The sequence below is a fragment of the Aotus nancymaae genome, unplaced genomic scaffold (assembly GCF_030222135.1).
Source record: "Aotus nancymaae isolate 86718 unplaced genomic scaffold, 86718_ANA_hifiasm-v0.15.2.pri h1tg000012l, whole genome shotgun sequence".
Classification (NCBI taxonomy): Eukaryota; Metazoa; Chordata; class Mammalia; order Primates; family Aotidae; genus Aotus; species Aotus nancymaae.
In genome coordinates this window covers 48,737,946-48,765,536 of record NW_026988423.1, presented here as the reverse complement: position 1 = coordinate 48,765,536, position 27,591 = coordinate 48,737,946, and the positions used below count along the sequence as shown (strand labels likewise).

Below are 27,591 nucleotides of genomic sequence, written 5' to 3'. Positions count from 1 at the left end.
CAGGAGGTCAAGACGGCAGCGAGCTACGATTGAGCCACTTGCACTCCAGTCTGGGTAGCAGAGTGAGACCCTGTATCTTAAAAAAAAGAAAAAGATAGGCTGGCATGGTGGCTCACGCCTGTAATCACCACTTTGGGAGGCCAAGGCAGGTGGATTACTTGAGGTCAGGAGTTCAAGACCAGCCTGGCCGGCATGACTAAGGCTCATCTCTACCAAAAATGCACAAAAATTAGCTGGGTGTAGTGGTGCACACCTGTAATCCCAACTACTTGGGAGGCTGAGGCAGGAGAATCACTTGAACCCAGGAGGCGGAGGTTACAGTGAGCCAAGATGGCACCACCACATTCCAGCCTGGGCAACAGAGCGGGACTCTGTCTCAAAATATATATGTGTGGCCCGGTGTGGTGGCTCATGCCATAATCCTAGCACTTTGGTAGGCCGAGGCGGGCTGATCACAAGGTCAGGAGATCGAGACCATCCTGGCCAAGATGGTCAAACCCCATCTTTACTAAAAATACAAAAAATTAGCCAGACATGGTGGCATGTGCCTGTAGTCCCAGCTACTTGGGAGGGTGAGGCAGGGGAATCACTTGAATCTGGGAGGCGGAGGTTGCGGTGGGCTGAGATCGCGCCCTTGCGTTCCAGCCTGGGCAGTAAGAGTGAAATGCTGTCTCAAAAAAATGTGTGTGTTTGTGAGGTTTGGACAAAAAAAAAATGTGTGTGTGTGTGTGTGTGTGTGTGTATAAAGAGAGGAGGGTGTTTAAATTCTGGTGGTCTCCAAGTGTAATGAGAGATCTGTCCTTTTCCATTCTCCCAAGCCCCCAGTACACGCCGGGTTGTTACAGTTCTGGGCCGCAGCGTCCTCAGTACAACCTTTGTGCACCTGGCCAAGTGTACACTGGTGTCATGGAGGGAAACAGACACCAGTGCTGAGACCCCGCACTCTGCACCATGAGACTGCGGTTCAGTGCTTTTGTCGTGACTTGCCCTGCACCCCCACACACGTTATGGCATGCCAGTCTCTTTCAAAGTCTGGATCTCCATCACTGTCACTGGAACTGCCCTTCCATGCCTGTTTGCCGAGCCGTGTTTCAAGAGACAAACATCCCTCTTCCCTGAGGAATATGCTCATAGCTGCCTTTCTCCTTCCCCACTTCAGGAACTGGATGCGTTTCAGCCATACCCCATTGAAATCGTGCCAGGAAAGGTCTTCCTGGGCAATTTCAGTCAAGCCTGTGACCCCAAAATTCAGAAGGACTTGAAAATCAAAGCCCATATCAATGTCTCCATGGAAACAGGGCCCTTGTAAGTACAGGAGATGCTATCAATTTGTATTTCATTTTATTTTTTAATATTTACATTTATTTGTTTTTATTTTTGAGAAAGAGTCTTGCTCTGTCACCCAGGCTGGAGTACAGTGGCACAATCCTGGCTCACTGCAACCTCCACCTCCCGGATTCAATCAATTCTGCCTCAGCCTCCCATGTTGCTGGGATTACAGGCGTGAGCCCCCACGCCCGGACTATATTTTATTTTTTATTTCATTTTAGAGACAGGGTCTTGTTTATTCATTTTATTTATTATTTTAAAGACAGGGTCTTGTACTGTTTCCCAGACGAGGTCTCACTATGTTGCCCAGGTTGGTCAGGAACTCCTAGCCTCAAGTGATCTGCCTTGTCCTCCCAAAATGCTGGGATCATAGGCGTGAGCCACAATGCCTGGCTAAGATAGGTACTTAAAAAAATTTTGAGGGGGATTTCCAGCTATCTGGAATCCCCTCCCACATAGTGGGAGCTTAAAATAAAAAATAAAAATTAAATTTTTTTGGCTGGGCGTGGTGGTTCACGCCTGTAATCCCAGCACTTTGGGAGGCCAAGGCGGGTGGATCAGCTGAGGTTGGGAGTTTGAGACCAGCCTGACCAACATGGTGAAACCCCGTCTCTACTACAAATATAAACATTAGCCAGGCATGGTGGCACATGCCTGTAATCCCAGCCACTAGGGAGGCTGAGGCAGAAGAATCACTTGAACCTGGGAGGCAGAGATTGCAGTGAGCTGAGATTGTGCCACTGCACTCCAGCCTGGGCAACAGAGCAAGACTCTGTCTCAAATAAAAAAGACGAACTCTCGCTTTGTGATCCTCCCACCTCTTGTCTCCCAAGTTACTGAGCTTAGAGGCATGAGCCACTGCACCCAGCCTGGATGTTTTTTCCCAGGAGTGGTTGAGTTACCTGTGCACAGTCCCCTTACACAAGCTCAGCGTCCTCCCTGTGGCCTTTCTGCTGTGATGAAAACCCCACAATGGGGTTGTGTGTCTTCTGCGTTCTGCCTGATGACCTGTGTGGTCCTTCGTGCAGTTTTGCAGGCGAAGCTGACAAGCTTCTGCACATCCAGATAGAAGATTCCCCAGAAGCCCAGATTCTTCCCTTCTTACGCCACCTGTGTCACTTCATTGGTAAGGAGCGTTCCTTGGCCAGGTAGCCACTGGCCTATGTCTGGGAAGCAGAGGGGCAGTGGCGCCTCCTTCACAGGCTTCTTCTGGATCATGACTCCCTGTGCTCTGGAGAGAAAGGGCAGGGCCCGGCACGTGCCCAGCCTGGGTGGGACGAGCTCCAGGACAGGTCCAGCATCTCAGGAGCCCTCAGTGAAATGAGCGACCATGGCATTGACCTCCGGGGGAGTGGGGCCCAAGATGGTGGGTTGAGCGTCCTAGGCTCTGGCCCTGGCTAGACAGCTGTGCCCTTCTGGGCTTGTAAAATGAGGATGATGTCTGCCCACAAGTGTACACGCTCATAGAGGCTCTGGGCTGAGCTCTGGGACCAGGAGGCAAATCTCTCTCCACCCACGCCTTCATCCTTGGTCTGTGGTCTGCGGGTGGAATGGAAGGAGGACTGCAAAGCCCTTTCAGCTCTGGCTTCCAAGATTTTCTTTTGTTTTTGTTGGTTGGTTTGTGGAGTTGGGGTCTTGTTATGTTGCCCAGGCAGGTCTTGAACTCCTAGCCTCAAGCGATCCTCCTTCCTCAGCCTCTCAAAGTGCTGGGATTATAGGCGTGAGCCACCATACCCAAGTGATGCCCACCAGTTACTTAACTCATCGAGAGTGGGTTTTTTCACTCAATACTGGGGCTCCAGATGGCCTGAGGAGAGTAAGATCCATAGAGACAGCAGGGCTGAGTCAGGTTGGAGTCCCCACCCCGTGCCTGCCTGTCTGGCACCAACACAGCCCCTGGCCTGAGCCACTGTACCAAGGGCTGGAGCATGGCGTTTTGGCCCAACCATCCCTTATTTTGAACTTTAAGGGGAAGGTGGGGGAGAGGAGGGGGGAGGGGCATAGGGGAAGGGGGAGGGGAAAAGGAGGAGGGGAAGGGATGGGGAGGGGGAGGGGAGAGGAGATGGGTGGGAGGGGGAGGGGAGGGAGAGAAGAGGGGAGGAGGGAGGAGGAGGGAGGGAGAAGAGAGGAGAGGAAAGGGAAGGAGGGAGAGGAGAGGAGAGGGGAGGGGAAAGGGAAAGGGTAGGGTTGGATCTTACTCAAGCCCCATAACCAGTAAGTGGCAGTCAGGATTGGCACTGAGACTACACTGCCTCTGTCAGCTCCTGAATGTTTCTGAGTCGATGGTGGTCCTGTCTGCCTCATCCTGGGAGGCCAGTTGGTCACAGAACTTCCTGGGCTAGAAGCCTGGAGTTCAGGAAAAGGTCTTTGCCTGGTGATGCTGGTTACCCAGGCATGATTCTCTGGAGTTTCCAGCCAGGTCTGAAGGATGCCCACTTGCTAGACAACGAAACGGATACCCAGAGAAATGATGGGACTTTCCGAGGTCGCGTGGGCTGGTCCTGAACTCATGCTTGGACCATGGCCCATGGAGGCCAGCATCTGATAGCAACCCAGGTCCCCAGGGAGGAGGGCCAGGCATGACCCAAACCCCACTTCTTTTTGCAGGAATTCATCTTCAGCTTGGCTCTGTCATTCTGATCTTTTCCACCCGAGGTATCAGCCGCAGCTGTGCCGCGGCCATAGCCTACCTCATGCATTGTAATGAGCAGACCTTGCAGGTAGGCATTCCTGGGCCAGGCCTACACCACGGCCACCCCTGGGAGGCGGGGTCAGAGTGCGACCTGGGAGGAGTGGGGCCCTGGTACTGCTTTGGGAGGAAGAATCCCAGAGAACTCCAAGTCTTGGGTGCTCCCCAGCCCATGTCCCAGTGTTGCAGGCTTGAGGCCTGAAGCTGGACACCAGGGACTCAGGCAGGGTCAGGCTGTTCTGCAGCCCCCTTGGCGTGGCCCCTGCTGCTGTTTGTCCACCCGCATGCGTTTGGTGTTGCCCAAGGGAGAACTGCTAGGAGTCCCAGAACTGCAACACAGGCGCCCACCCACTCCCGCCAACCTCCCTGTACCTTGGGTGCAAGGTCCAGAGAGGAGAGGGAAGCAGGGACCCATCGCGGCAAACCCAGGCAGAACTTGGGGCAGCTGACTTGCACACAGCACCTTTCTTAGGGGCTTGCCCTGCCTGTCACAGCCTGTTAGTGATCTCAGAGGGCTTGGTAGGACCCACAAAGCCCTGACATTTGCCCAGAGGTATGTTTAGAGGAAGGAGATGGATGAAGAATAAAGCCCCTTGGCCAGTGGTTTTGGTTGTCACCCCCATGTGAACTTTGGGGGTGAGTTGCAGGCTAGAGTCTTTTTTTTTTTTTTTTTTTGCAATGGAGTCACCTTCTGTCACCCAGGCTAGAGGGCAGTGGTGCAATCGCAGCTCCCTGCAACCTCCACCTACTGGGTTCAAGTGATTCTCCTGTCTCAGCCTCCCTAGTAGCTCGGATTACAGGCGTGCACCACCACGCCTGGCCAATTTTTGTATTTTTAGTAGAGACGGGGTTTCGCCATGTTGGCCAGGCTGGTCTTGAACTCCTGACCTCAGGTGATCTGCCCGCCTCAGCCTCGTGGGATGACAGCCTTGAGCCACTGTGCCTAGCCTAGAAAGTCTTGGATATCCAGGAATTCTGCTCCTGGGTGTGTGCCCAAAAGAAGTCGGAGCAGGAACTTCAGCAGATATTTGTATGTTCATGTTCATGGCAGTGTTACAGCAGCCAAAGGGTGGGAAGGACCCAGGTGTCCCTGGACAAATGAATGGAGATATAAAATGTGACATATACAGACAGTGGAAAATTACTCAGACTTTAAAAGGAAGGAAATTCTATTAGCTGGGTGTGGTGCTGCATGCCTGTGGTCCCAGCTACTCGGGAGACTGAGGTGGGAGGATCATTTGAGCCTGGGAGATTGAGGTTGCAGTGAGCTATGATCGTGCCACTGCACTCCAACCTGGGTGAAAGAGTGAGACCTGTCTCTTAAAAAAAAAAAAAAATGCTGGGCACGGTGACTCATGCCTGTAATCCCAGCACTTTGGGAGGCCGAGGTAGGTGGATCATGAGGTCAAGAGATCGAGACCATCCTGGCCAACATGGTGAAACCCCATCTCTACTAAAAAATACAAAAATTAGCTGGGCATGGTGGCAGGCGCCTGTAATCCCACCTACTCGGGAGGCTGAGGCAGGAGAATTGTTTGAACCTGGGAGGCAGAGGTTGCAGTGAGCCAAGATCACGCCACTGCACTCCAGCCTGGCACCTGGTGACAGAGCAAGACTCTGTCTCAAAAAAAAGGAAATTCAGACATGCTAATGCTACAGCATGGATGAACTTTGAGGTGGTTATGCTAAGTGAAATACACCAGTCACAAAATGACATACATATTCCATTTATATAAGATATTACAGTATCAAAATCACAGAAAGGTAAGTGCTGGGGGACAGAGGGGTAATGGGGAGTTAGTGTTCCATTGGGACAGAGTTTCAATTTGGGAAAATGAAGAAGTTCTGGAGATGGGCCAGGCGCAGTGGCTCATGCCTGTAATCCCAGCACTTTGGGAGGCCGAGGTGGGCAGATCACTTGAGGTCAGGAGTTCGAGACCAGCCTGACCAACGTGGTGAAACTCTGTCCCTACTAAAAATGCAAAATTAGCTGGGCGTGGTGGCGTGTACCTGTAATCCCAGCTACTCAGGAGGCTGAGACAGGAGAATCACTTGAACCTGGGAGGCAGAGGTTATAGTGAGCTGAGATCATGCCACTGCACTCCAGCCTGGGCTACAAGAATAAAACTGTCTAAAAAAAACAAAGTTCTAGAGACGGATAGTGGTGATGGTTACACAACAGTGTGAGTGTGCTTAATGCCATTTAACTGTGCACCAAAAAATGGTTATAATGGTAAATTTTATGTTATGTATATTTCAACACAATTTTTGAAAAGGCAGGGCATGGTGGCTCACACCTGTAATCCTAGCTTTTTGGGAGGCTCAAACAGAAGGATTGCTTGAGGCCAGGAGTTTGAAATCAGCCTGGGTAACATAGGGAAAGCCCATCTCTACAAAAAATAAAAAATCAGTGTGCACCTGTGGTCTCGGCTACTCAGGAGGCTAAGGTGGGAGGATCACTTGAGCTGAAGAGTTCAAGGCTGCAGTGAGTTGTGATTGGGCCACTGCACTCCTGCCTGAGTGATAGAGCAAGACTTTGTCTCAAAAAAAGAGTCTGGGCCAGGCACAGTGGCTCACACTTGAAATCTCAGCACTTTGGGAGGCCAAGGCAGGCAGATCACTTGAGGTCAGGAGTTCGAGACCAGCCTGACCAACATGGTGAAACCCCGTTTCTACTAAAGATACAAAAATTAGCTGGATGTGGTGGTATGCCTGTAATCCCAGCTACTGGGGAGGCTGAGGCAAGAGAATGGAAAACTGTCTCAGAAAAAAAAATACACACACACACACACACACACACACAACCATCTTGGGTGGGCACGGTGGCTAACGCCTGTAATCCCAGCACTTTGGGAGCCTGAGGCAGGCGGATCACGAGGTCAGGAAATTGAGACCATCCTAGCCAACATGGTGAAATCCCATTTCTATTAAAAAAATACAAAAAAAAAAAAAATTAGCCCAGCGTGGTGGCGCACACCTGTAGTCCCAGCTACTCCAGAGCCTAAGGCAGGAGAATTGCTTGAACCCGGGAGGCGGAGGTTACAATGAGCTGAGACAGTGCCACTGCACTCTAGCCTGGCAACAGACTGAGACTCTGTCACAAAAAAAAAAAAAAAAATTACCATCTTAACCATTTTAAAATGTATAGGTTAGGAGCATTAAGTACATTCATATTATTGTGCAACCAATCTCTCAAATTTTCCATCTTGCAAAACTGAAACAACAACTCATTACTTCCCCCATCTTCATCACCCCATGGGAACCACCATTCTACTTTCGTTCTCTATGAATTTGGCTACTCTAGGTCCCTTATATAAGTTCCATCCTTTTAAGGCTGAATAATAATCCATTATATGTGTAATTCACCAGTGATCTCGTCAGGGCTGGGTGCTTTCTGTTTTGGAAGATTACTAATTATTGATCCAATTTATTTAATATATGTAGGTCTGTTCAGATTGTCTGTTTCTTCTTGTGTGAGTTTTGGCAGATTGTGTCTTCCAAAGAATTGATCAGTCGCATTCGTGGGTGTGAATATTCTTTTATTATCCTTTTAATGTCTGTGGGATCTGTAGCAGTGTTTCCTCTTTCACTTCTGATATCAGTAATTTGTGTCTTCTCTTTATTTTTAGTCTGGCTAGAGGTGTATTGATTTTATTGATCTTTTCAAAGAACTGGCTTTTGGTATATTGATTTTTCTCTGTTGATTTCCTGTTCTCAATTTTATTCTTCTGTATGGGGATATCTAGTTTTCCTGGCATCATTTGTTGAAATGACTGTCCTTTTCCCCCATTGAATGGTCTTGGCACACTATCAAAAATTGCTTGACAGGCCAGGTGCAGTGGCTCACCCCTGTAATCCCAGCATTTTGGGAGGCTGAGGTGGGCAGATCACCTGAGGTCAGGAGTTTGAGATCAGCCTGGTCAACATGGCAAGACCTTATCTCTACTAAAAATACAAAAATAAGCTGGGCGTGGTGGCACATTCCTGTGATCCCAGCTACTTTGGAGGCTGAGGCACAAGAATCATTTGAACTCAGGAGGTGGAGGTTGCAGTGAGCTGAGATTGTGCCACTGCACTCCAGTCTGGGCACCAGACCGAGACTCTGTTTAAAAAAAAAAAAAAATGCTTGACCATATATGTAAAGGTTTATTTCTAGGCTGGCTGTTCTATTTCAGTGGTCTCTTTGTCTTCATGCCCATACCACACTGTTTTGATTACTGTAGCTTTGTTAGAAGGTTTGAAATCAGAAACTGTGAGACCTCCAACTTTGTTTTTTTAAAATATTTTGTATGGAGTCCCTGAGATTCCATATGAATTTTAGGGTAGATTTTTCTATTTCTGCAAAATAAGCTGTTGGGATTTTGATAGGAATTGCCTTGTACCTGTGGATTGCTTTGAGTAGTATTGGCATCTTAATAATACTAAGTTTTCCAACCCATGAACACAGGATGTCTTTTCATTTGTTTCTTTAATTTGTTTCAGCACTGTTTTGCAGTTTTCAGTATACAAGCGTTTTGCCTCCTTGGTTAAATATTTTCTTCTTTTTGATGCTGCTATAAATGGAATTGTTTTCTTAATTTCCTTTTTGAATTGTTTATTGTTAATATATAGACAAGCAACTAATTTTTGCATGCTGGTTTTTTATCCTGCAACCTTGCTGAATGTATTAGCTCTGTGTGTGTGTGTGTGTGTGTGTGTGTGTGTGTGTGTGTGTGTGTGATCTTTAGGGTTTTCTACATAGGAGATCATGTCATCTTCAAACAGAGGTAAGTTTACGTCTTCCTATCCAGTGTAGATGCCTTTTTTTCTTTTTCTTGCCTCATTGTTCTGGCTAGGACTTCCAGTACTATGTTGAACAGAAGTGACGAAAGCAGGCATCCTTGCCTTGTTCCTGATCTTAGAGGAAACACTTTATCTTTTGCCATTGAGTGTGATGTTAGCTGTTGCCTTCTCATATATGGCCTTTATTGGGGTGACGTTATTTCCTTCCTTTTTTTTTTTTTTTTTTTTTTGAGACAGAGTCTTGCCCTGTCACCCAGGCCTGGAGTACAGTGGCGCAATCTTGGCTAACTGCAACCTCTGCCTCCCGTGTTCAGGTGATTTTCTCTCAGTCACCCAAGTAGCTGGGATTACAGGCATGTGCCACCATACCTGGCTAATTTTTGTATTTTTTTAATAGATATGGGGTTTTGCCATGTTGGCCAGACTGGTCTCAAACTCCTGACCTCATGATCGGCCCGCCTTGGCCTCCCAAAGTGCTGGGATTACAGGTGTGAGCCACCACACCCGGTCATTTCCTTCTATTCCTAGTTTCAGGCACCACTCTTGCCTTTCCTCTTCCTTTGTCCTCAATCCAGATGGAGACCAGGTGCTCACCCTCCTTCATGCAGCAACCCTTCCTTTAAGGTGGATGCCTGGAAGAGGGCAGCTTGAATTTTCCTTCAGAGAATTTGCCCACAGTTCTCTTCCTCTTTCCATTAATTCATCCAGTCATAAGGCAAACCTTTGTTGAGACTGCACTAGGCTTGGCATAGTGTTTTTCATCCACAGGTGGTTTCAGGTATGTTGTCTCAATCCTCCCAGGAGCTGTTTGAAATAGGAATTGTTTCTGTCCCCAGATTTAACATGACTCCCAGCACTGATGAATTTATGCCAGGCTGCCTTGTTTCTGCGTCCAGCCCTTAAGCTGTGTTGCTGGCACTATGCAAGTGCCTCCTGTCTCTGAAAGTCGCCTCTGATCCAAGTGGAAAGGGCCCAGGACCAATCCTGAAGTTCACTCTCTCTCTTTGTGTTTGTATTCATAGAGGTCCTGGGTCTATGTCAAGAAGTGCAAAAACAACATGTGTCCAGATCGGGGGCTGGTGACTCAGCTGCTGGAATGGGAGAAGATTATCCTTGGAGATTTCATCACAGACATCACGGATCTACTCTACTGATCTCCACGGCCCAGTGAAGGGTGCTGAAGGGCCTCGCTTGGGGGCTTTTTGTGGGTGGAGGGCCAGAGTGTGTATACCCAGGCTTGTCTGGAAGAAGGCCTTTGCCACCTGAAAGTCTCATGTCAGCTTCCTGTACTGATTCTTCCCAAGTGCCTGTTCACGCCACACAGCAGGTGCGTCCTGCTCAGGCTCACAGAATCCACATCCCCAGGGCATCCTGGGCCATCCCTCCTGCACCCCTGTGGCTGCCTCTGGAAGAGTATCTGCCTGCTAGAGCAGCTGCCCCACATCCCCCTGTGACCTGGACCCTTTGGGGGCTGCCTGGGGGCACCCAGAGGTTGCCTGTGTTGGTTCACAGAGGATATCACAACACCCACCAATGGGCAGAGATCCCCTATCCCAAGATACCAAGCCCAGCCTTGTCCAGGCCCCAGGCTCCTGGAATGGGGTCACACCCTTGCCTCATCCCCAGTGCTTCCTGCCATCTGTCCCTTGAAACACATTTCCTTTCCCTGCTCCCCACTCATTTCTGTCTGGCTGTGTCCACCAAGGAGAGATTCGCACCCTCCCATCTCCAGCTTGCTAGAAATTCCTAAGGTCTTAAAAGTTTTCCCTTTTTTTCCTCCCCTTTCCTCTTTTTTTTTTTTTTTTTTTTTGAAGCATGGTCTTGCTCTGTCTCAGGCTGGAGTGCTGTGGTGCTATCATGGCTCATGCAGCCTCAACTTCCCAAGGCTCAAGGGATCCTCTTGCCTCAACCTCCTGAGTAGCTGGGACTGCAGGTATGCACCACCACACCTGGTTAATTTATTTTTATTTTTGTAGAAACAGAGTCTGGCTCTGTTTCCTAGGCTGGTCTCGAACTCCAGGCTCGGCCTCACCAAAGTGCTGGGATTACAGACGTGGGCCATGGCGCCCAGTTGGAAGCTGTTTTCTGAATGCACTTCTCCAAAGCTGACAGTACCCACAGTACAAACTGGGCATCAGAAGACGGCAGACTAGGGGGCTGGTAGGGGATTAGGATGTCCATTCATGCGGGGCCTTCCCCAAGTCCCTTCGGCAGCCATTCCCTGCCCCCACGTGGGTGGGGCTGGGAACAGAGAGATGAATGCCATCCCACCACCTAGCACTCACTGCAGAGGGATGGAGGGGGTGTGGGATTCCCCCCAACAGTAGGGCAGGCCTTCAAGGAGGAGTGGGGTTTTGCCAGCTGGGAAGGGCTTTCCAGGCAGCCCCAGCTTGAGTTGGGACAGAGACCGAGATGGCTGCAGAGCTCTGTCTGATTAGGGACCTACTGGTGGGCAGGACTGAGCCGCTGGAAAGTTTTAAGCAGGAACATGATGGGGAATCAGCCTTGTGTTTTGGGAAGGGCAGTCTGGTGGCTGCAAGAAGGGACAGTGGAGGTGAGGCAGGGAGAAAGGAGGCCGCTGTCAAAATCCAAGCGAGAGAAGCAGCTCTAATTCCCTTCCCCAAAGGGGCTGAGCTTTCCAAGGACGAAAGTGTTGCAGGCAGGTGTTACCTTCCTGAACCTTGGTTTGCTCCCAGCATGACGGGCCAGAGCTCTGCTCGCTGCACCACGCGGCTGGTACAGTCAGTGCAGTCCAGGCCCAGGGGCTGCAGCCGCTCCAGTCCCGGTCCAGGCCGCAAGTCGCGGGGCCAGCAGCAGCAGCCCTCGCGCATGGCCCCGCCCCTGCCCCGCCCCTTCCTCGGATTGGCTGGGGTGGGGGCGTGTCCTTTCCCCATTGGTTCCCGCGGCGGCGCGAGCCCGGAAGCGGACGGGGGCGGCGGCGGAGGCACCTTGGGCGGGCCGGGGTTGCTGTGCCTTCCTAAGCTCCTGGCTCCGAGCGCTGTAGCCATGCAGCCTCCGTCCCCAGGCCCGCTAGGCGACTGCCTGCGGGACTGGGAGGATCTACAGCAGGACTTCCAGAACATCCAGGTGAGCGCTGCTGCGGATGCCCGGTGGCCCCCGAGCCGCGTCTCGCTGGCTTAGGGTCAAGGGTTGGTCAGCCCTGGGTCAGGCAGCGGGGAGCTCAGGGTCAGGGGTCGGGGCCCTGGCGTCACTCCCGAGGGCGGCGAGGCCCCAGGTCCTGGTGTCCATCGCCGCTCTCTCCAGTGTCCAGGGACTACGGCGGGACCCCACCGCGCTCGGCGACCTTGGCCTCCAACGAGGGCCTTGGAAAGGGGCCCAGACCCCGACCCCGTCCCCTCCCGGGAGAGAGCGGGCACCTGAGTCACACGAGGGCTGGCCCAGCCTTGGGTCAGCCACTCAGCAAACGCGCAGCTGGCAGCGTCCGAGAGGCAGCCCGGGTCGGGGGAGCGGTGTTTAGGGGGAAGTCCTCGGCCTGGATGTCGGGGGAGGCTGGGGGGGCGCCCCAGGCGGAGGGACGTCGCCCGCCGAGCCTTTAGAAGGAAAGAGGGGACTTGACAGGCCCATGTGGCTGCACCAAGGAGAGCCAGGGGAGGGGTGGGCGGGGCCAGCCCAGGCCCTGCAGGGACACTCTAGCCTGGCAGAGATTGGAGTCCCTCTGAGGCCAGTGGAAAGCTACGGGAGGAACTGTCTGGATCGGGCTCCGCGGGGCCACCGTGGCTGTTCTGTCCAGAGGCCAGGGAGGAGGAGGCTGCTGGCCTCTTCCAGGCAGGGGAGAGGGCAGTGGCTGTGGGTAGGCAGAAGTGGCACATGCTGGGGTCCGAGGGGGCGTGGTGACTCCTCCTGGGCATGAGAAACAGGATCCAGGCAGAGTAGAGCCTCGGCCAGCTGATGGCTTGGTTAGGCGGTCGCTTCTGGACGGGCTCCAACCCCTTCCTGTCGGCAATGAAGCCGGCCCTGCCAAGCCACCTGCCATTGGTGTTTCTCCCCAGAGATCTGAGCTGACCCAGTCTCCATGCCTGGCTGCTGCTGTCCTGGCCGCAGCCCCGGCTTGGCTCTCCCCACACTGCCCTTTGCCCCATCTCTAGGTTGCGCCTTCTTGAGACTTACCCACCAGGGCAAAGTGCTCGGGGAAGCCTTGGGCCAAAGGTGCTGGGGGAAGGAAAGATGTCAAGAACGCCTGAGAACCTGAGCGCCCCCTATACTAGAAGGCTGGACAGGCAGGAGGAGCTTCGAGGACAAAGGGGTGGCTCTGGGGGTCCTGCTTGGTCCACGAGGTGGTCCTGGAGGCCTAAGCTCCAGAATCAAGGTGGGAAAGAGAGCCCCTCCGTGTAGGGTGGGGAGAACTAGCAGATGGGCTGAGACTAAGAAAACCTTGGCCCGGGGCGGTGGCTCACGCCTGTAATCCCAGCACCTTGGAAAGCGAGGTGGGTGGATCACCTGAGGTCAGGAGTTCAAGACCAACCTGGCCAACATGGTGAAACCCTGTCTCTACAAAATACAAAAATTAGCCGGGCATGATGGCAGGTGGCTGTAATCCCAGCTACTTCATCCCAGGAGGCTGAGGCGGAAGAATGGCTTGAACCTGGGAGGCAGAGGTTGCAGTGAGCCGAGATCATGCCATCGCACTGCAGCTTGGGTGACAGAGACTCTGTCTCAAAACAAAACAAAAAACTCCTAGTCTGTTTCTGAGAGAGGGGTGCGATGGAGGTCTTTGGGCTCGAGGAGGACACCCAGGTCCTCGCCTGCCTTGGGGAGAGAGCCACGTCGTCCCTAGGCAGGCCCACAAGTTCTGCCTCCTTTCCCGCTGAGCAAGTCCTGGGGGAGCCCATGCCCCACATCCTGCCTGCAGGTTCTAGCTCAGTGGCTTCCCAACCGGCCTGAGCCTTCTTCCCTCCGGCCCCCAGGAGACCCATCGGCTGTACCGCCTGAAGCTGGAGGAGCTGACCAAACTGCAGAACAATTGCACCAGCTCCATCACGCGGCAGAAGAAGCGGCTCCAGGAGCTGGCCCACACCCTGAAGAAGTTAGGCGCCCCTACCCCACCTGCCATGGGCTGAGTGCGGGGTGGGAGGGCTGGTGCTGCGAGACCCTGGGCACAGCTCCTCTCCTCACTGGGCTGTGTTCGCCCTTCTGCCCCGGTGGGAGTCAGGTAGTCCGCCCGCCCTGACTCTCCCTGGTCTCACCCACAGATGCAAACCCTCCCTCCCAGCAGAGGCCGAGGAGGCCGCGCAGGAGCTGGAGAACCAGATGAAAGAGCGTCAAGGCCTGTTCTTTGACATGGAGGCCTATTTGCCCAAGAAGAACGGGTGAGGGCCCCCACCACCCATCCCCAGCTCAGTTCCCAGCCACTCCTTCGGGGGAGGCCTGAAGCCTGGTGCTGTCTCTTCTTGGTTATTGAGTCAGCAAATGTTCCCTGGGCCCAGTTCAGGCTGAGCAATGAGGCCCGGTGCTGACTACAGGGGGGACGTCCGGCTGAGGGTGACAGCTCACTGTGAAGGCGCTTTGTAGGGGAAGCACGGGGGATGTGGTGGTGCAGTGAGGGACACCTGACCCAGGCCAGGGGGTTGCAGAAGGCTTCCTGGATTAGGGGATGGCTGGCCTGAGTCTTAAAGAATAAAGAGAGTGGGCCACGTACCGTGGCTCTCACCTGTAATCCCAGCACTTGGGAGATGGAGGCGGGAGGATGGCTTGAACTCAGGAGTTCAAGATCAGCCTGGACAATACAGTGAGACCCTCTCTCTCTATTTCAAAAGAGAAAAATAGGCTGAGTGTGGTGGCTCATGCCAGCACTTTTTCGGGAAGCCAAGGCAGGAGTTGAAGTCAGGAGTTCAGGAGTTCAAGACCTGCCTGGGCAACGTGGTAAAACCCATCTCTTAGTACAAAAGTTAGCCACGCCTGGTGGTGGGTGCCTGTAATCCCAGCTACTCGGGAGGCTGAGGCAGGAGAATCACTTGAACCCAGGAGGCGGAGGCTGCAGTGAGTTGAGATCATACCACTGCACTCCAGCCTGGGTGACAGAGTGAGACTCCGTCTTAAAAAGTAAATAAGCAAATAAATATAACGAGTGAGGCAGACACGTGGGCTGAGGGGGAGAGTAACAGCAGGTGGACACAAAGGCCATGGGCAAAGCCTGTAGTGGCCAGAGCTCAGGGCGGGAGGTGAGAGGAAGAGAAGGGATCAGGGGCTCTGCTGGGCTGCAGTGCTTGCCTTGAGCCCAGTAGGCAGGAGAGAGGGAGGGGCGAAGTGTGCACTTAGAAAGGCCAGCTGCTGTCACCCAGGATGGACGGGGCAGCTGCTGTCACCTGGGATGGACGGGGCAGTGCAAAACCCTCGGCTGAGTGAAAACTTCCAGCAGAGGCTGCGGGCAGGGAGACAGCTGGGAGAGGGCATGGCCCAGAAGCCAGGGAAAAAAGAGTGTCCGTAGCCTCAGGTCAGTCCTGTGATAAGGAAGGGGACCCGCTTCCTGGAAATCAGGTCACCTTGGCAAGAACCATTTGATGGAACGGGTGGACACTGATCTTGGGGGTGACAGAAGAGCCAAGGAAGGGAGATAGCCAAGTCTGGGAGACTTTTTAGAGCTCGGCTGTGAGCGGAGGGAGACAACTAGGAACTAGGAAGTGGAAGTTAGCACTGGGTCGAGGTGCAGCTGCTGCCTGGGTTCAGGGTTACTGTGTCCCTGGGAAGACTCGAGCACATCCACCTGCTGAGAGGAGGGGCTGGGAGGGGAAGGACCCAGGAGAGGGGCTGGGGGTGATGGAAGGAAGCCCCCGGAGAGTGAGAGGGGCTGCGGGAGGGGGGTGGACAGTGCAGAGATGAGGGTGAGGAGTGCTCTTGGCACAGTGCTCCCTAGGGAGCAGAGGCCAGGCTGTCTTCTCTGCCGTGTTGCATGTGGGGCCCGGGATGGGAGGAGACAGGATGAAGGGTTCAGGGGAGAGGATGTGGAAAGGCCACTGCTGGGAACTGGACGGGGAGCTGAGTAGGGACGAATCTGCGCCTGGTGGGTTGGCACTGGAGGCTGGAGCTGGCCTGCGTGGGGAGTACTGTGCCAGGAGCACTCTGTACAAGGAGAGGCATGGATGGGAGCTCCCGCCCTGGCCCAGAATCTCTTTCTGGTCTTGTGCAAATTGCCTAACCACGCTGAGCCTCTGTCCGTTTGGCTTGAGGGTGAACAGGAGCCCATGTGTCAGGGGCAGGTGCTGAGAAAGTGACTGTGGCTTTGCTGTCACCTCTTGGAGTGTCTCTGGCAGAGAAGGGCAGGATGATCTCAGCTGGTGGGTGTGGAGGCTGGAAATTAAGGAGATTGGCAAGAAAGTGGTGGAGTTGGTGGGTGGCCTGGGGACTTAGCCGGCTCTGACAAGATCTGGGACCGGAGATGGTGGGGGGCTCGGTGAGGGATAAGGGGGTCACGATGGGGAAAAAATACGCTGGAGGCTGAGCACTTAGGGTCAGCAGTCAGAGCTCCGAGTTTCTGTTCTGGTTTGGGAGGAGGTCCCAGGTGTGTGGGTCACTGAAGTGGACCCAGACCGAAGGTTCTGGAGGGGAGGTGGCAGGGAGGGGGTGTAGGTGGTGACCATCTGCACAGAGGAGCAACTGGGGACATGGGGATGGCCCTCAGGGGGAGGGAGAGCCAGGTTCTCTTGGGGCCCCAAAGTGGGGGAGTTTCAGGCAAGACTCAGTAGATAGGGGACACCTTCTCCAGGGGAGCAGGTGGCGAGGGAGGCAGGGTATGGCAGGGAGTGGGTCTGCAGCCCCCAAGGTCAGAACCCGATACCGAGGCCATGCAGAAAGCAGCGGGGGTGGGAGGTGGCACAGGCTGTGGCCTGGCAGGCGTGGCTGAGTGCTGTGGCTTCTGTCATTCGGCCTCTCCTCACCCTGCCACCTCCTCCCCGCTAGGTTGTACCTGAGCCTGGTTCTGGGGAATGTCAACGTCACACTCCTGAGCAAGCAGGCTAAGTAATCAGGCCGGGCCTCCACCCCCCAACCCCCCCACCTCCCCTCTGCCCAACTTCCCTTGGCTCAGCCTTAGAGTTCAGGGGCTGGCTGCCTTCCTGGGGTGGGGGCACACATGGGCCCCACCAGCACCCCACCCGCACCCCACCCGTCTCACTGGCCTGTGCCCCGCTAGGTTTGCCTACAAGGACGAGTATGAGAAGTTCAAGCTCTACCTCACTATCATCCTCATCCTCATCTCCTTCACCTGCCGCTTCCTGCTCAACTCCAGGTGGGAGTTCCTCCCTGGCCGAGGCCTGGCCCCATCCCCAGGTGCTGCAGCCCCAACCCTTGGTCCCCTCCCTCTGCAGGGTGACAGATGCCGCCTTCAACTTCCTGCTGGTCTGGTACTACTGCACCCTGACCATCCGGGAGAGCATCCTCATCAACAACGGCTCCCGGTGGGCAGGGCGGACCCCGAGGCTTTCCCCATGGGTGGGAGCATGGGAGGGGAGCACAGAATGGGGCTCTGGGACCCTCTGGGAAGCAGGAGCAGGCCCTGGGGGTGATTGATGGTGGCTCTCTGCTCCAGGATCAAAGGCTGGTGGGTATTCCATCACTATGTGTCCACCTTCCTGTCGGGAGTCATGCTGACGTGGTGAGTGAGTGGGCCCCAGCAGGGGCAGAAGCTGGGACAGGGAGGGGACAGACGGTGTCCCCAAGGGTCCCCACACTGCCCTCTACCTTCTATCTTAGGCCTGATGGTCTCATGTACCAGAAATTCCGGAACCAGTTCCTGTCCTTTTCTATGTACCAGAGTGAGTGTCCCAGACGTCCGTGCTGAGCCCCGGAGGCAGCCGTGGTTGGGGGTGGGGGCAGGGAAAGCCCCCAGGCTCAGCCCCACTATATCCTCCGCCGGCCCAGGCTTCGTGCAGTTCCTCCAGTACTACTACCAGAGTGGCTGCCTCTACCGCCTGCGGGCGCTGGGCGAGCGGCACACCATGGACCTCACTGTGGGTGAGCGGGGCTTGGCCTGGCATCTGGGCATGGAGGCCGGGATACCCTCCTCTCCTCCCATCCTGGGTCTGAATGGCGGCATCCCATCCATCCCTGGCCATCCTGTGCCCTGACCTTCCTCCCTGCAGAGGGCTTCCAGTCCTGGATGTGGCGGGGCCTCACCTTCCTGCTGCCTTTTCTTTTCTTTGGACAAGTAAGTCATGCCTGTGTCCCCACCTGTTTGTCCGTCCTCTGCTCTGGCTTTGGGCATGAGCAGGGACTGGGTTTTCTGAATAAAACACCGCCTCCTCCCTGCTCAGTTCTGGCAGCTTTTTAATGCGCTGACGTTGTTCAACCTGGCGCAGGACCCTCAGTGTAAGGAGTGGCAGGTGAGCCAGGGTCCCTGGAGAGACGACTGTGGGGCCGGCCCAGGCCCAGTCCTCACCCGATTCTTCCCGCAGGTGCTCATGTGCGGCTTCCCCTTCCTCCTCCTCTTCCTCGGCAATTTCTTCACCACCCTGAGGGTCGTGCACCAGAAGTTTCATAGTCAGCGGCAACGGAGCAAGAAGGATTGAGGCTGGGGCTTCCATGCCCCATGTGTTGTGGGAGGGGATGGGCGGCACCCTTCCAGAGGAGTGAGTGTGTGTGTGTGTGTGTATCGGGCGGGGGGGCGGGGTCTCTGTTCTCCCCTGGGGCTTCTATGCCCCGTGTGTTGTGGGAGGGGATGGGCGGCACCCTTCCAGAGTGTGTGTGTGTATCGGGGGGGTCTCTGTTCTCCCCTGGGTTTTGTGGGCTCTGTGGGCCCTGAAGGAAGACCTGGGCCCAGTGCCCTCAATGAAGAGAGGCCCAGAGGTGGCCTGAGCATGTGTGTTCTCCCGGGGGAGGACAGGGCTTGGCGGCCCCATCACACAGGTTCCTGGGGTCCGAGTTAAGGTGATCCAGGTGGAGGCCCCGGATCTTCTCACAAGATACCAGGCAAATACAGAAAACAGAATTTATTCCAAGGGTGAGAGGTATTTAAAATTATTTACACTCATTGGAAATCACGTGGAGCGGCTGGGCCCAGCTCAGCTGAGAGAAAGAGCCCTTCTGTGCAGCCACCAAGGGCTGGCGGCGTCCCGAGGCGTGGGACCCAGTGTCCTGGCCGCTGCAGACCCTGGCGGACCTCACCTGGCCTGGGAGGTTCAGGAGGGTGAACCCCAGGCCCGGAGGAGTCTTTGTCGCTGGGCCTGCACCTGTGCCAAGGTCAAGCCGAACCCACCCAGGAGACTGTGGGAGGGAGCCAGAAGAGTGATTACAGGCCACAGCCTGCAGGGCGGGCGGGGCGGGCAGAGCCCTAGCTCCACACGTCCAGGGAGTAGCGCCCCTTGGTCATCAGCTTCTTGATGTAGTCCACAGCCTGCGCGTGCTCCATGGCCCCGAGCTCAGCCACGATGTCGCAGAAGGTGTTCTGCACGTCCCTGGCCATGTTCCGCGCATCCCTGGGTGGAAAGAGGGGGCGCTGAGGGCTGAGCCAACTGACAGGGCCTTGTCCTCCCCACCCCCTACTCCAGTGCCCCCACTTACCCACAGATGAAGACTGGGTGCCGCCTTCCCTGCCTGCTACTCCAATCCCCCCACTCACCCGCAGATGCAGATGAGGGCACCATCCTCCCCGCCCCTACTCCAATCCCCCCACTCACCTACAGATGAGGGCACCATCCTCCCCGCCCCTACTCCAATCCCCCCACTCACCCGCAGATGAGGGCACCATCCTCCCCACCCCCTACTCCAATCCCCCCACTCACCCGCAGATGAGGGCACCATCCTCGCCAGCCCCTACTCCAATCCCCCCACTCACCCGCAGATGCAGATGAGGGCACCATCCTCCCCGCCCCTACTCCAATCCCCCTACTCACCCGCAGATGAGGGCACCATCCTCCCCAGCCCCTACTCCAATCCCCCCACTCACCCGCAGATGCAGATGAGGGCACCATCCTCCCCGCCCCTACTCCAATCCCCCCACTCACCCGCAGATGAGGGCACCATCCTCCCCAGCCCCTACTCCAATCCCCCCACTCACCTGCAGATGCAGATGAGGGCACCATCCTCCCCACCCCCTACTCCAATCCCCCCACTCACCTGCAGATGCAGATGAGGGCACCATCCTCCCCACCCCCTACTCCAATCCCCCCACTCACCCGCAGACGTAGATGTGGGCGCCGCCCTCGATCAGCTTCCACAGGTGCTCTCGGTCCCGCTTTAGCAGGTGCTGGACATAGACCTGGGGCCAAGGGTGATGCCATGAGTGGGGCACCGCGGCTGGGGCCCCGCCAGCCCCATCCCCGCCTCCATGGGTGCCTGCCTGCCTCACCTTGTGGGGCTGCTCCCGGGAGAAGGCCACGTTGAGCTGGGTGAGCGTGCCGTCCTTGTGGAACTGCGCCAGCTCCTCACGGTACAGATAGTCTTCATCGGAGCGGCGGCAGCCGTAGTACAGCAGCGTCTCCCCCACCTCCTTGCCTGCATGGCAGGGGCCGAGGTGAGCGCGGGGCTCCCACTCGTCACCACCCCACCCCGCCTGCCGCCCACTCACCCTGCTGTTGCAGCCAGGCCCGCTCCTGGATGAAGCCCATGAAGGGGGCCACGCCGGTGCCGGGGCCCACCATGATGACGGGCGTGGTGGCCTTGAAGGGCAGGCGGAACTGGGACTTGCGCACGAACATGGGCACCAGCGCACGGCCGCCGTTCTCCCCGGCAGGCTCCTTGGCCCGCAGCCAGTTGGTGGCTACGCCCTTGTTGATGCGGCCGGCCTTGGTCTCGTACTCCACAACCACGGCGCAGATGTGCACGGAGTTGGGGTGGACCTGTGGGAAGGGCCGTGTGAGCTCCTTGCCGAGGGCCCTGCCCAGCCTCACACCGTGTCCCGTTCTGCGGCCATCCCTGCCCACCAGGGCCTCTTCCCACCCACCTGATGCCCAAACCTCAGAGGCCCCTGCCCCAGCGGCTTCCCAGACTGGCTCTGGGGACCAGGGCTGGACATCTTGGGAATCTCACAGGTGAGTCCCACTGAGTCCACAGTCTGGGGAGGCATTTAGGACTGCGCTGGGGCTGGAACTGGGGCTCGGGGCTCAGAGCTCTTGTGCTGCCTCCAGTCCTTGTGCTCTGCCTGCCGTGATCAGGGCTAGGCCCTCACCTTAGAGGAGGAGGCGATGGAGTAGTAGCGGGCCTGCAGGCGTGGCAGCAGCTCACACAGGTGGTCGATGGGGGGCCGCAGGGACGGGCAGTCCTGCAGGATGGCCAGGATGTGCCTCCGGGCCTCCACCACCCAGCTCAGGTACAGCTCCTAGAAGGAGACGTGGGGGTGAGAGGGGCTGGATGGGGGCCCACGGAGCTCGGAGAACGGCGGGGTGACAGGGCAGAGGACGCGGGGCTGAGGGGGCGCACCTTGCCCTCGCCGGAGGAGGAGGCCATCTTGCGCAGCAGCTCCTGCTCCGAGGGCTCCGAGGCATACTGTGCCAGCTCATACAGCACGTTGGTGCGCGGTGGGTTGGTAATGTCCAGGTAGTAGGTGAGGGCTGTGCGGTAGGACGTGGGGCACGGGAAGGGGTGCTTCTTGTTGGACTCCTCTGTGGGGAAAAGGAAGGCAGGACTTGGGGTGTACAGGCACCTCCTGGGGATGGGTGACTGCCATGGGAGGGGGTGATGCCGTGGGCAGGCTCTGCAGGAACAGGTGCCCCCTCTGGTGCTGGAAACAAGGCCTGCGCTTTCTGATGCCTCCCTGGCCCTGGAGCCAAGGCTTGGGCCTCCAGTCAGGCAGGAAGGACGTCCTCATCAGAGGCAGGACCTTGCTAGGGGAGGTTGGGGACAGGGCTGCGCACTAATGCACCTGCTGTGCTTCCACCACACACACGACACGGTGTGGCCCGGCCTAGCCCCTTTTCCTGCTGCTCCCTCACAGGCGGGTGTGGAACCCGACAGTAAGGGCAGCCCTGGTGCAGTGGCTGAGGACCTGCAGGCAGGGCTGGGTCGAGGCAGGCTGGGCCCAGGTCGGTGACCCGTGGGGTCCAGGGGCTTCACAGAGGGAGGCTCGAGCTGGGCAGCACTCCCAGGCCCAGGCAGCCCTGCACCATGGCTACTACTCCTCGGCACTGGGCACCTTCTGCTAGGGCTGCCGACTCCTGACTTCTCCCTTGAGGAAGTGGGGACAGCCCCAGGCCCTCCTCTCCAGCAGGTCACAGTGGCCATGGGGGAGCTGGGGCTGGCTCTGCCTCCAGGCCTCAGCACCTCACTCCCTTAAAGGACTATGACAGTGACGGCGACCCTACAGCAACTCTGCCTCCCGTTTGCTCGGGAACCGGTAACCACGGAGTCTCAGGGGCGAGGGCCTCCCAGGCACCAGGGCTTCAGGCCTAAGCAGAAGCTGAACCCAGGGCCTTCCTGCACACCCGATCCCATGGCCACCTGGGCCCAGCAGAGTGATGGTGACTGTGGCACTCACCATCCAGGTTGTTGAGGGAAATGATGACATCCAGGTCGGCACCCAGGATCTTACCCAGCTGGTTGACGAGGGCTGAGTCGTTGGCAGGGTACACGGCCACGTGGTCCCCAGATTCATACCTGGAGGGAGATGCAAAGCTGGGGAGGGGCAGACGGCTGGCCCTGCCGCAGGTCGGGAGGCCTGGAGTGAGGGTTCAGGGGCCGACGGCAGCGGCTGGTACCTGACTTTGGAGTCCGAGATGTCCAATTCCAGGTGCATGAGGTGGCGCTCGGCTCCCTGGTTCAGCTTCCGGTTGGTGGTGACTGCAGCCAGGAACGGATTCTTGGCATCAAAGGGGCTGGGTGGGGAGGAGAGAAGCACAGTGGCGGCCAGGGCTCGGATCCGAGTCTCCCTGTCCCCAAGGACCATTCTGGTTGCACAAAGCAGAGGGAACCTCAGAGATCTCCACGAGGAAGTCTCACTGGTGACACTCACTGGGCAATACCAGCCTGGACCAGTGCGGTTCTTTTTTTTTTTTTTTTTTGAGATGGAGTTTCGCTCTGTCACCCAGGTTGGAGTGCAGTGGTGTGATCTCGGCTCACTGCAACCTCCGTCTCCCAGGTTCAAGCGATTCTCCTGCCTCAGCCTCCAGAGTAGCTAGGATTACAGGCATGCACCACCACACCTGGCTGATTTTTGTATTTTTAGTAGAGATGGGGTTTCACCATGTTGGCCAGGCTGGTCTTGCACTCCTGACCTCAGGTGATCTGCCCCCCTCAGCCTCCCAAAGTGCTGGGATTACAGGTGTGAGCCACCTCTCTATAGTTCCACCACGTGACCCAGAGCTGGGTCATCAGTGTCTCCATTTACAGACGTGAAAACTGAGGCTGGCCCCTAAAAGACCTGTGAGGCCCAAGCTGATGGCACCACAGGCTAGAAGGTGGCTGGGTCCCCAGATGACCGCACAGAGCACAGTCCCCCCACCCACACATGTCCTGGGCTACACCATGGACAAGAGAGAAACTTCCGCTCCGGAAAGCCCCTGAAATGCGTGGCTTCTCATCCCAGCCAGGCTGGAGCAGGCCTGCAGAAAGCAGGGCGGCTGGTCTTGGATGCAGTGGCACGAGGACTTCCCTGGGCAGCACCCAGGGGCCATCAAGGGCGCAGAGAGGAATGCTAGGTTTTTGCCCAAGTCTATCTCTGGAGATAGATTCTAAGGAAATGAGCCCTTCTGCCAAAGAGGATCCTAGCCACAGAGCCCAACGCGCTGTCCTTGCTGAGAAGTGGGATGCAGCTTGCTGCCCCTGGGCAGTGCAGAGTAAGGCAGCAACGTAGCTCAGTAAAAACTGGGTGAGGACCGGTCCCCCGGGGCCAGGTCCAGGAAGAGCACTGCGTTGGGGCATGGAGCAGCTACTTGGCTCTTGGGCAGTTCCCCTCTCTGCTCTGGGTCTCATGCCCTCCCTGTGCAGGGACGCTCACACCCACTCCCAGCACAGGGTCTGGCAAGAAGGGCCCTGGGAGGATACATGACAGACTGAGCCTGGGGTGCACCAGGGGCCACAGAGACATCTGCCCCCGCACGGTCCCTCCACTCACGGCTTCTGGTTCTCGTAGCTCTTCAGCCGGCCCATCTCCCCCATGTACACCTTGGCTGCGTCGATGTCACTGTGGACCACAAGCTCATACTGGCGAATGCTGGAAAAGGGAGACCAAGGGTGAGGTCGGGAAGCTGCAGGGGTCAGTCCCAAGAGGGAGGGGTTGGACTGCAGGGAAGACAGTGCATGGCTTTTGGGGCAAGGGCCCAGGGACACACAACAAGAGACAGGGGAGCCCCTGCTGCAGATGCACGAGGGGCTCGAGGGAGGGAGGAGTTGAGGGAGCGAGGAGGGGGAGGAAGTGAGCGAGCGAGGAGGAAGGAGGGGAGGAGGGAGGCAGCGTGGCCCTGGGCAGGCTTCCAGGAGATTCTGGGAGACGGAAAGCCCGGGCAGCACCCAGGGGCCATCAAGGGCGCAGAAAGGAACATTATGATTTTGGCCAAGTATATGGAGACAGATTTTAAGGAAATGAGCCCTTTTTGCCAAAATTGAACCTAGCCACAGAGACAGACACGCCGTGTCCTTGTGGAGAAGTGAGATGTGCCCCGCTGCCCCAGGGCAGTGCAGAGCAAGGTGGCAAAGTGAATCCTTGGCCGGGACCAAGGTTGCTCCCTATGACGGAGTGTCTTCTAATCTTGCTGTGACCCATGGCCAGCTCCCATTCTGGGGTGGCTGCCCTCGGCACCAGACCCGCCCAGGCCTCCCACCGCACCTGCGGGCACTCGCTCACCTGGACTCCTCACCAGTAGCTTCCACCCCAAAGTGCTCGCACACGGCCGGCCAGAACTGCTCTCGCCAGGTGATGAAGTCCTCCTCCAAGCTGGCCCGAGGAGAGGACAGAAGAGAGAGGAGGGGCTCAGGGGAGGCCAATGTGGTAGCAATACCTGGTGCCAGGCACACCCCATCCCACCCCACCCCACCCCAGAGCTCAGGACTGCGCTCCCTGGAACGCCCACTGACATAAACCCAGAGCATCAGGAAGGCTCAAGGGAATTGGGCAAACTGAAAAGCAAAGCCGGCAGGGGCAGGGCAGAGGCAGGCAAGCCCCTTCCCTCTGTGTGGGTGGTGTGTGTCGCTGAGTCTCAGCTGACACAACGGTGTGCAGCCCACTCACGTTCCACGGCCCCTGCCTAAGCCCGCAGCGCTGACCCACGGCGGCAGGGTGGGCACTCACTTCCCATCGTCGTCGCCCAAACCCAGATCAAAGATGCGCTGGGCGCCGAGCTGCTCCAGCCGCTTGTCCACGTACTTGCCCATGGCATTGAAGTGCTCATAGGTCTTGTTCCCAAGACCAAACACCTGTGTGGACACAGGGGCCGCTCTGAGGCCTGGCCCTCAGCCTGACCAGTAGGCAGTGCCATGGGGGCAGGGTGGGAGGGGGGGAGCCCCACAGCGCTGGCTGAGCTGCTGGGATCACCTGCCGGCCTCTGTCCCACCAGGCGCTTAGCACTGCGAGGAACACTGGGCAACCTCTGGACCCTGAAGAGGCTTTGTTCCAGTGACCTGCAGCCCATAGCCTGCCCCGTCCATGGCCAGCCTCAACCCACGGGGCAGCGGGGACAGCCCACCCTCCCCACTGGGCTCCAGCTCTCCGAGCCCAGCCAGGTCTTGCTTATCCAGCCAGACTGCTCTTGCCTTTAGTCTCCAGCAACCAATGCCCCCTGAAGCCAACTGGGGCTGGGGACAGGGAGGGGATGCTCTCTTAGTGCTGGGGTCCAGGGCAGAGGAGAGGGTCTCGTGAGTAGCCTGCCCTGGCTGCTGAGAATGGGGTGGGGGTCTGGAGGGCTGCGTTTCAGACCTGAGGATCCGGAGGCCCAGGGGAGGTGCTGCAGGCCACCAGGAGCCCACAACAGTCTTTGGGCGACTCACCGCGAACTTGACCCCAGAGAGATCCACGTCCGTCTCCTGGAGCCAGTCGTAGAAGTCCTGGGCATTGTCTGTGGGGTCCCCCTCGCCATAGGTGGCCATGCAGAAAACGACCAGGGCATTTTCAATCTCCGGCAAGCTGCTCAGGTCAGCCTGCAGAGACATGGGCAGGACCGCACCCCCGCCATGACTAAGCCTGCTGGAGGTTCAACCCGTACCAGATGAGGGAGGCCAGATGCTGCCCAGGGCAGCACCAAGCCAGGGATGTCCGGGTGTTGTGGGATCCGAGAGAAGGAGCAACACAGAGGGGGTGGGGCATGGGCATTTGTGCCAGGTGGGCAGAACAAGGCCATCTGTGTTAGGCTGGAGCAGAGAGAGGGTGTTTCTAGAGGAAAGGGAACCTCGGCACCAAAGAGCCATCAGAACCCGGCCCCCTGTATGATGCAGTCCGGGGCCACCCTGGGAACCTCGTCGTTCCAGGGCTCCCGGGTGCCGGTGCTCACTGATGTCTAACTAAACTGTTCATCAACTTGAAACTCGGCCTGGAGGTGGCTGTGGAGTGGTGCCCCTCACCAAGACCCTGGAGGAGGGGAGTGGAGCAGCTGGGGCAGGCAGCTTTGGTTTGGGAGATAGGGTGGCCACGGGACAGCTGCTGGCGCTCGGTGGGGGCTGGTCCTGGGGAAAGGACGCCCGGCACATGGCTGCAGCTGCAGGGATGGCAATGACCCCCACAGGAAGGCAACTTCCAAGGACGTCTTCCCGGGACCCCACTCCCTCCCGGCCTCCCACTGCTGAGGGTGCCTATAAACCTGCTCCCTCTGTCCTGCCCACTGCCTCCATCTGGGGCCAGCGCTCGGTGGCAGTTACCAAGTCGTACTCCTCAGGGTCCGCTGCCATGCCTCGCATCCCATAGCGGTGGGCGTCCTTGGACAGGCGGTTGGCAAACTCTTCCGCAGTCCCCGTCTGGGAGCCATAGAACACGATGATGTTCCTCCCCTAAGGAAGGCAGACGCAGGGTTGGTGAGAGCCACAGACCTCAGCCACGGCTCCAGTGGACACCCACAGGGCAGGCCCGGCGGGGGTGGGGGGGCCCTCCAGGCCGTCCCCTTTCCTCCCTTGTTTTGAGTCCTTTCTAAGTTTCTCCTGGACTGGCTCTTCATTGTCACAGCCACTGTGGTAAAGGAGGGCAAAGGTCACCAAGGCAATCTCACAAATGCGGCTAATCAAGATCACACTTCTGACACGTTTTCATGAGACGGGAAAACAAAAGTTTAAGTAAAAAAAGAAGGTAGGCAACGTACAGCTCACTCATCCCTTGGTATCTGTGGGGATTGGTTCCAGGACCTCCCATAGATACTTAAATCCAAAGATGCCGCCAGGTGGGTGGCTCACGCCTATAATCCCAGCACTTTGGGAGGCCGAGGTGGGCTGATCACTTGAGGTCAGGAGTTTGAGACCAGCCTGGCCAACATGGGGAAACCCCATCTCTACTAAAAATATAAAAATTAGCCAGGTGTGGTAGCGTGCACCTGTAATCCCAGCTATTCAGGAGGCTGAGCAGGAGAACAGCTTGAACCCGGGAGGTGGATGTTGCAGTGAGCTGAGATTATACCACCACTGCACTCCAGCCTGGATGACAGAGCGAGACTCCACTTCAAAAAAAAAAAAAAAAAAAAAAAATTCCAAGGATGCTCAAGTCCCTGCTATAAAATGATGTCATATATTTGCATGTAACTATACACATCCTCCCACATACTTTAAGTCATCTCTAGATTACTTATTAATATAATACCTAATGCAATGTAAATTCTCTGTAAACAGTTGCTATGCTGTATTGCTTAGGGAACAGTCACATGACAGTACGTGTTCAGGACAGATACCACCATCCATTTTTTCCTCCAAATATTTTCAATCTGCAGTTGAATTCT

At 56.6% G+C, this 27,591-nt stretch overlaps 3 protein-coding genes across 17 annotated transcripts in view; 2 read left to right on the top strand and 1 right to left on the bottom strand.

Moving 5' to 3' along the window:
* STYXL1 (serine/threonine/tyrosine interacting like 1) overlaps positions 1–10,077 on the top strand; it is a 55,579-nt gene extending 45,502 nt beyond the window's left edge. For 11 of the 12 annotated variants that reach the window (XM_064375685.1, XM_064375677.1, XM_064375682.1 and 8 more), the window contains 4 exons: positions 1,160–1,305; positions 2,358–2,455; positions 3,937–4,049; positions 9,823–10,077. In XM_064375685.1, the coding sequence (XP_064231755.1) occupies positions 1,160–1,305; positions 2,358–2,455; positions 3,937–4,049; positions 9,823–9,954 (489 nt within the window). In that variant the 3' untranslated portion in view covers positions 9,955–10,077. The remainder of the gene's footprint in view (positions 1–1,159; positions 1,306–2,357; positions 2,456–3,936; positions 4,050–9,822) is intronic. The other variant, XM_064375684.1, reaches the window with a different exon arrangement.
* A 1,664-nt stretch (positions 10,078–11,741) lies between these two features.
* TMEM120A (transmembrane protein 120A) lies at positions 11,742–18,497 on the top strand. The gene is made up of 13 exons (XM_012449025.3): positions 11,742–11,887; positions 13,726–13,844; positions 14,011–14,127; positions 16,715–16,774; positions 16,947–17,042; positions 17,122–17,211; positions 17,343–17,408; positions 17,507–17,568; positions 17,675–17,767; positions 17,896–17,960; positions 18,067–18,135; positions 18,208–18,370; positions 18,482–18,497. Exons 1-12 carry the CDS (start codon positions 11,807–11,809, stop codon positions 18,319–18,321), a joined length of 1,032 nt encoding a protein of 343 aa, XP_012304448.1. The 5' UTR covers positions 11,742–11,806; the 3' UTR covers positions 18,322–18,370; positions 18,482–18,497.
* A 229-nt stretch (positions 18,498–18,726) lies between these two features.
* The window catches only part of LOC105714893 (NADPH--cytochrome P450 reductase), a 73,870-nt gene continuing 65,005 nt past the window's right edge, over positions 18,727–27,591 (bottom strand). For all 4 annotated transcript variants that reach the window (XM_021672190.2, XM_021672191.2, XM_021672198.2 and 1 more), the window contains exons 4-16: positions 26,531–26,659; positions 25,667–25,816; positions 24,972–25,096; positions 24,528–24,617; positions 23,799–23,897; positions 22,444–22,560; positions 22,224–22,342; positions 21,170–21,351; positions 20,919–21,068; positions 20,319–20,589; positions 20,100–20,245; positions 19,927–20,009; positions 18,727–19,227 (exon numbers count right to left, since the gene is read on the bottom strand). In XM_021672190.2, coding sequence (XP_021527865.1) covers positions 19,083–19,227; positions 19,927–20,009; positions 20,100–20,245; positions 20,319–20,589; positions 20,919–21,068; positions 21,170–21,351; positions 22,224–22,342; positions 22,444–22,560; positions 23,799–23,897; positions 24,528–24,617; positions 24,972–25,096; positions 25,667–25,816; positions 26,531–26,659 — 1,806 coding nt within the window. In that variant the 3' untranslated portion in view covers positions 18,727–19,082. The remainder of the gene's footprint in view (positions 19,228–19,926; positions 20,010–20,099; positions 20,246–20,318; positions 20,590–20,918; positions 21,069–21,169; positions 21,352–22,223; positions 22,343–22,443; positions 22,561–23,798; positions 23,898–24,527; positions 24,618–24,971; positions 25,097–25,666; positions 25,817–26,530; positions 26,660–27,591) is intronic.

What these genes read in the sequence shown, in the direction of transcription:
- TMEM120A (XM_012449025.3), top strand. Translation starts at nt 11,807, where the DNA reads ATGCAGCCTCCGTCCCCAGGCCCGCTAGGCGACTGCCTGCGGGACTGG. An exon ending in TATTTGCCCAAGAAGAACGG is followed by an intron (nt 14,128 to 16,714) that starts GTGAGGGCCCCC and finishes CCTCCCCGCTAG; the next exon opens with GTTGTACCTGAGCCTGGTTC. An exon ending in CTCATCAACAACGGCTCCCG is followed by an intron (nt 17,212 to 17,342) that starts GTGGGCAGGGCG and finishes TCTCTGCTCCAG; the next exon opens with GATCAAAGGCTGGTGGGTAT.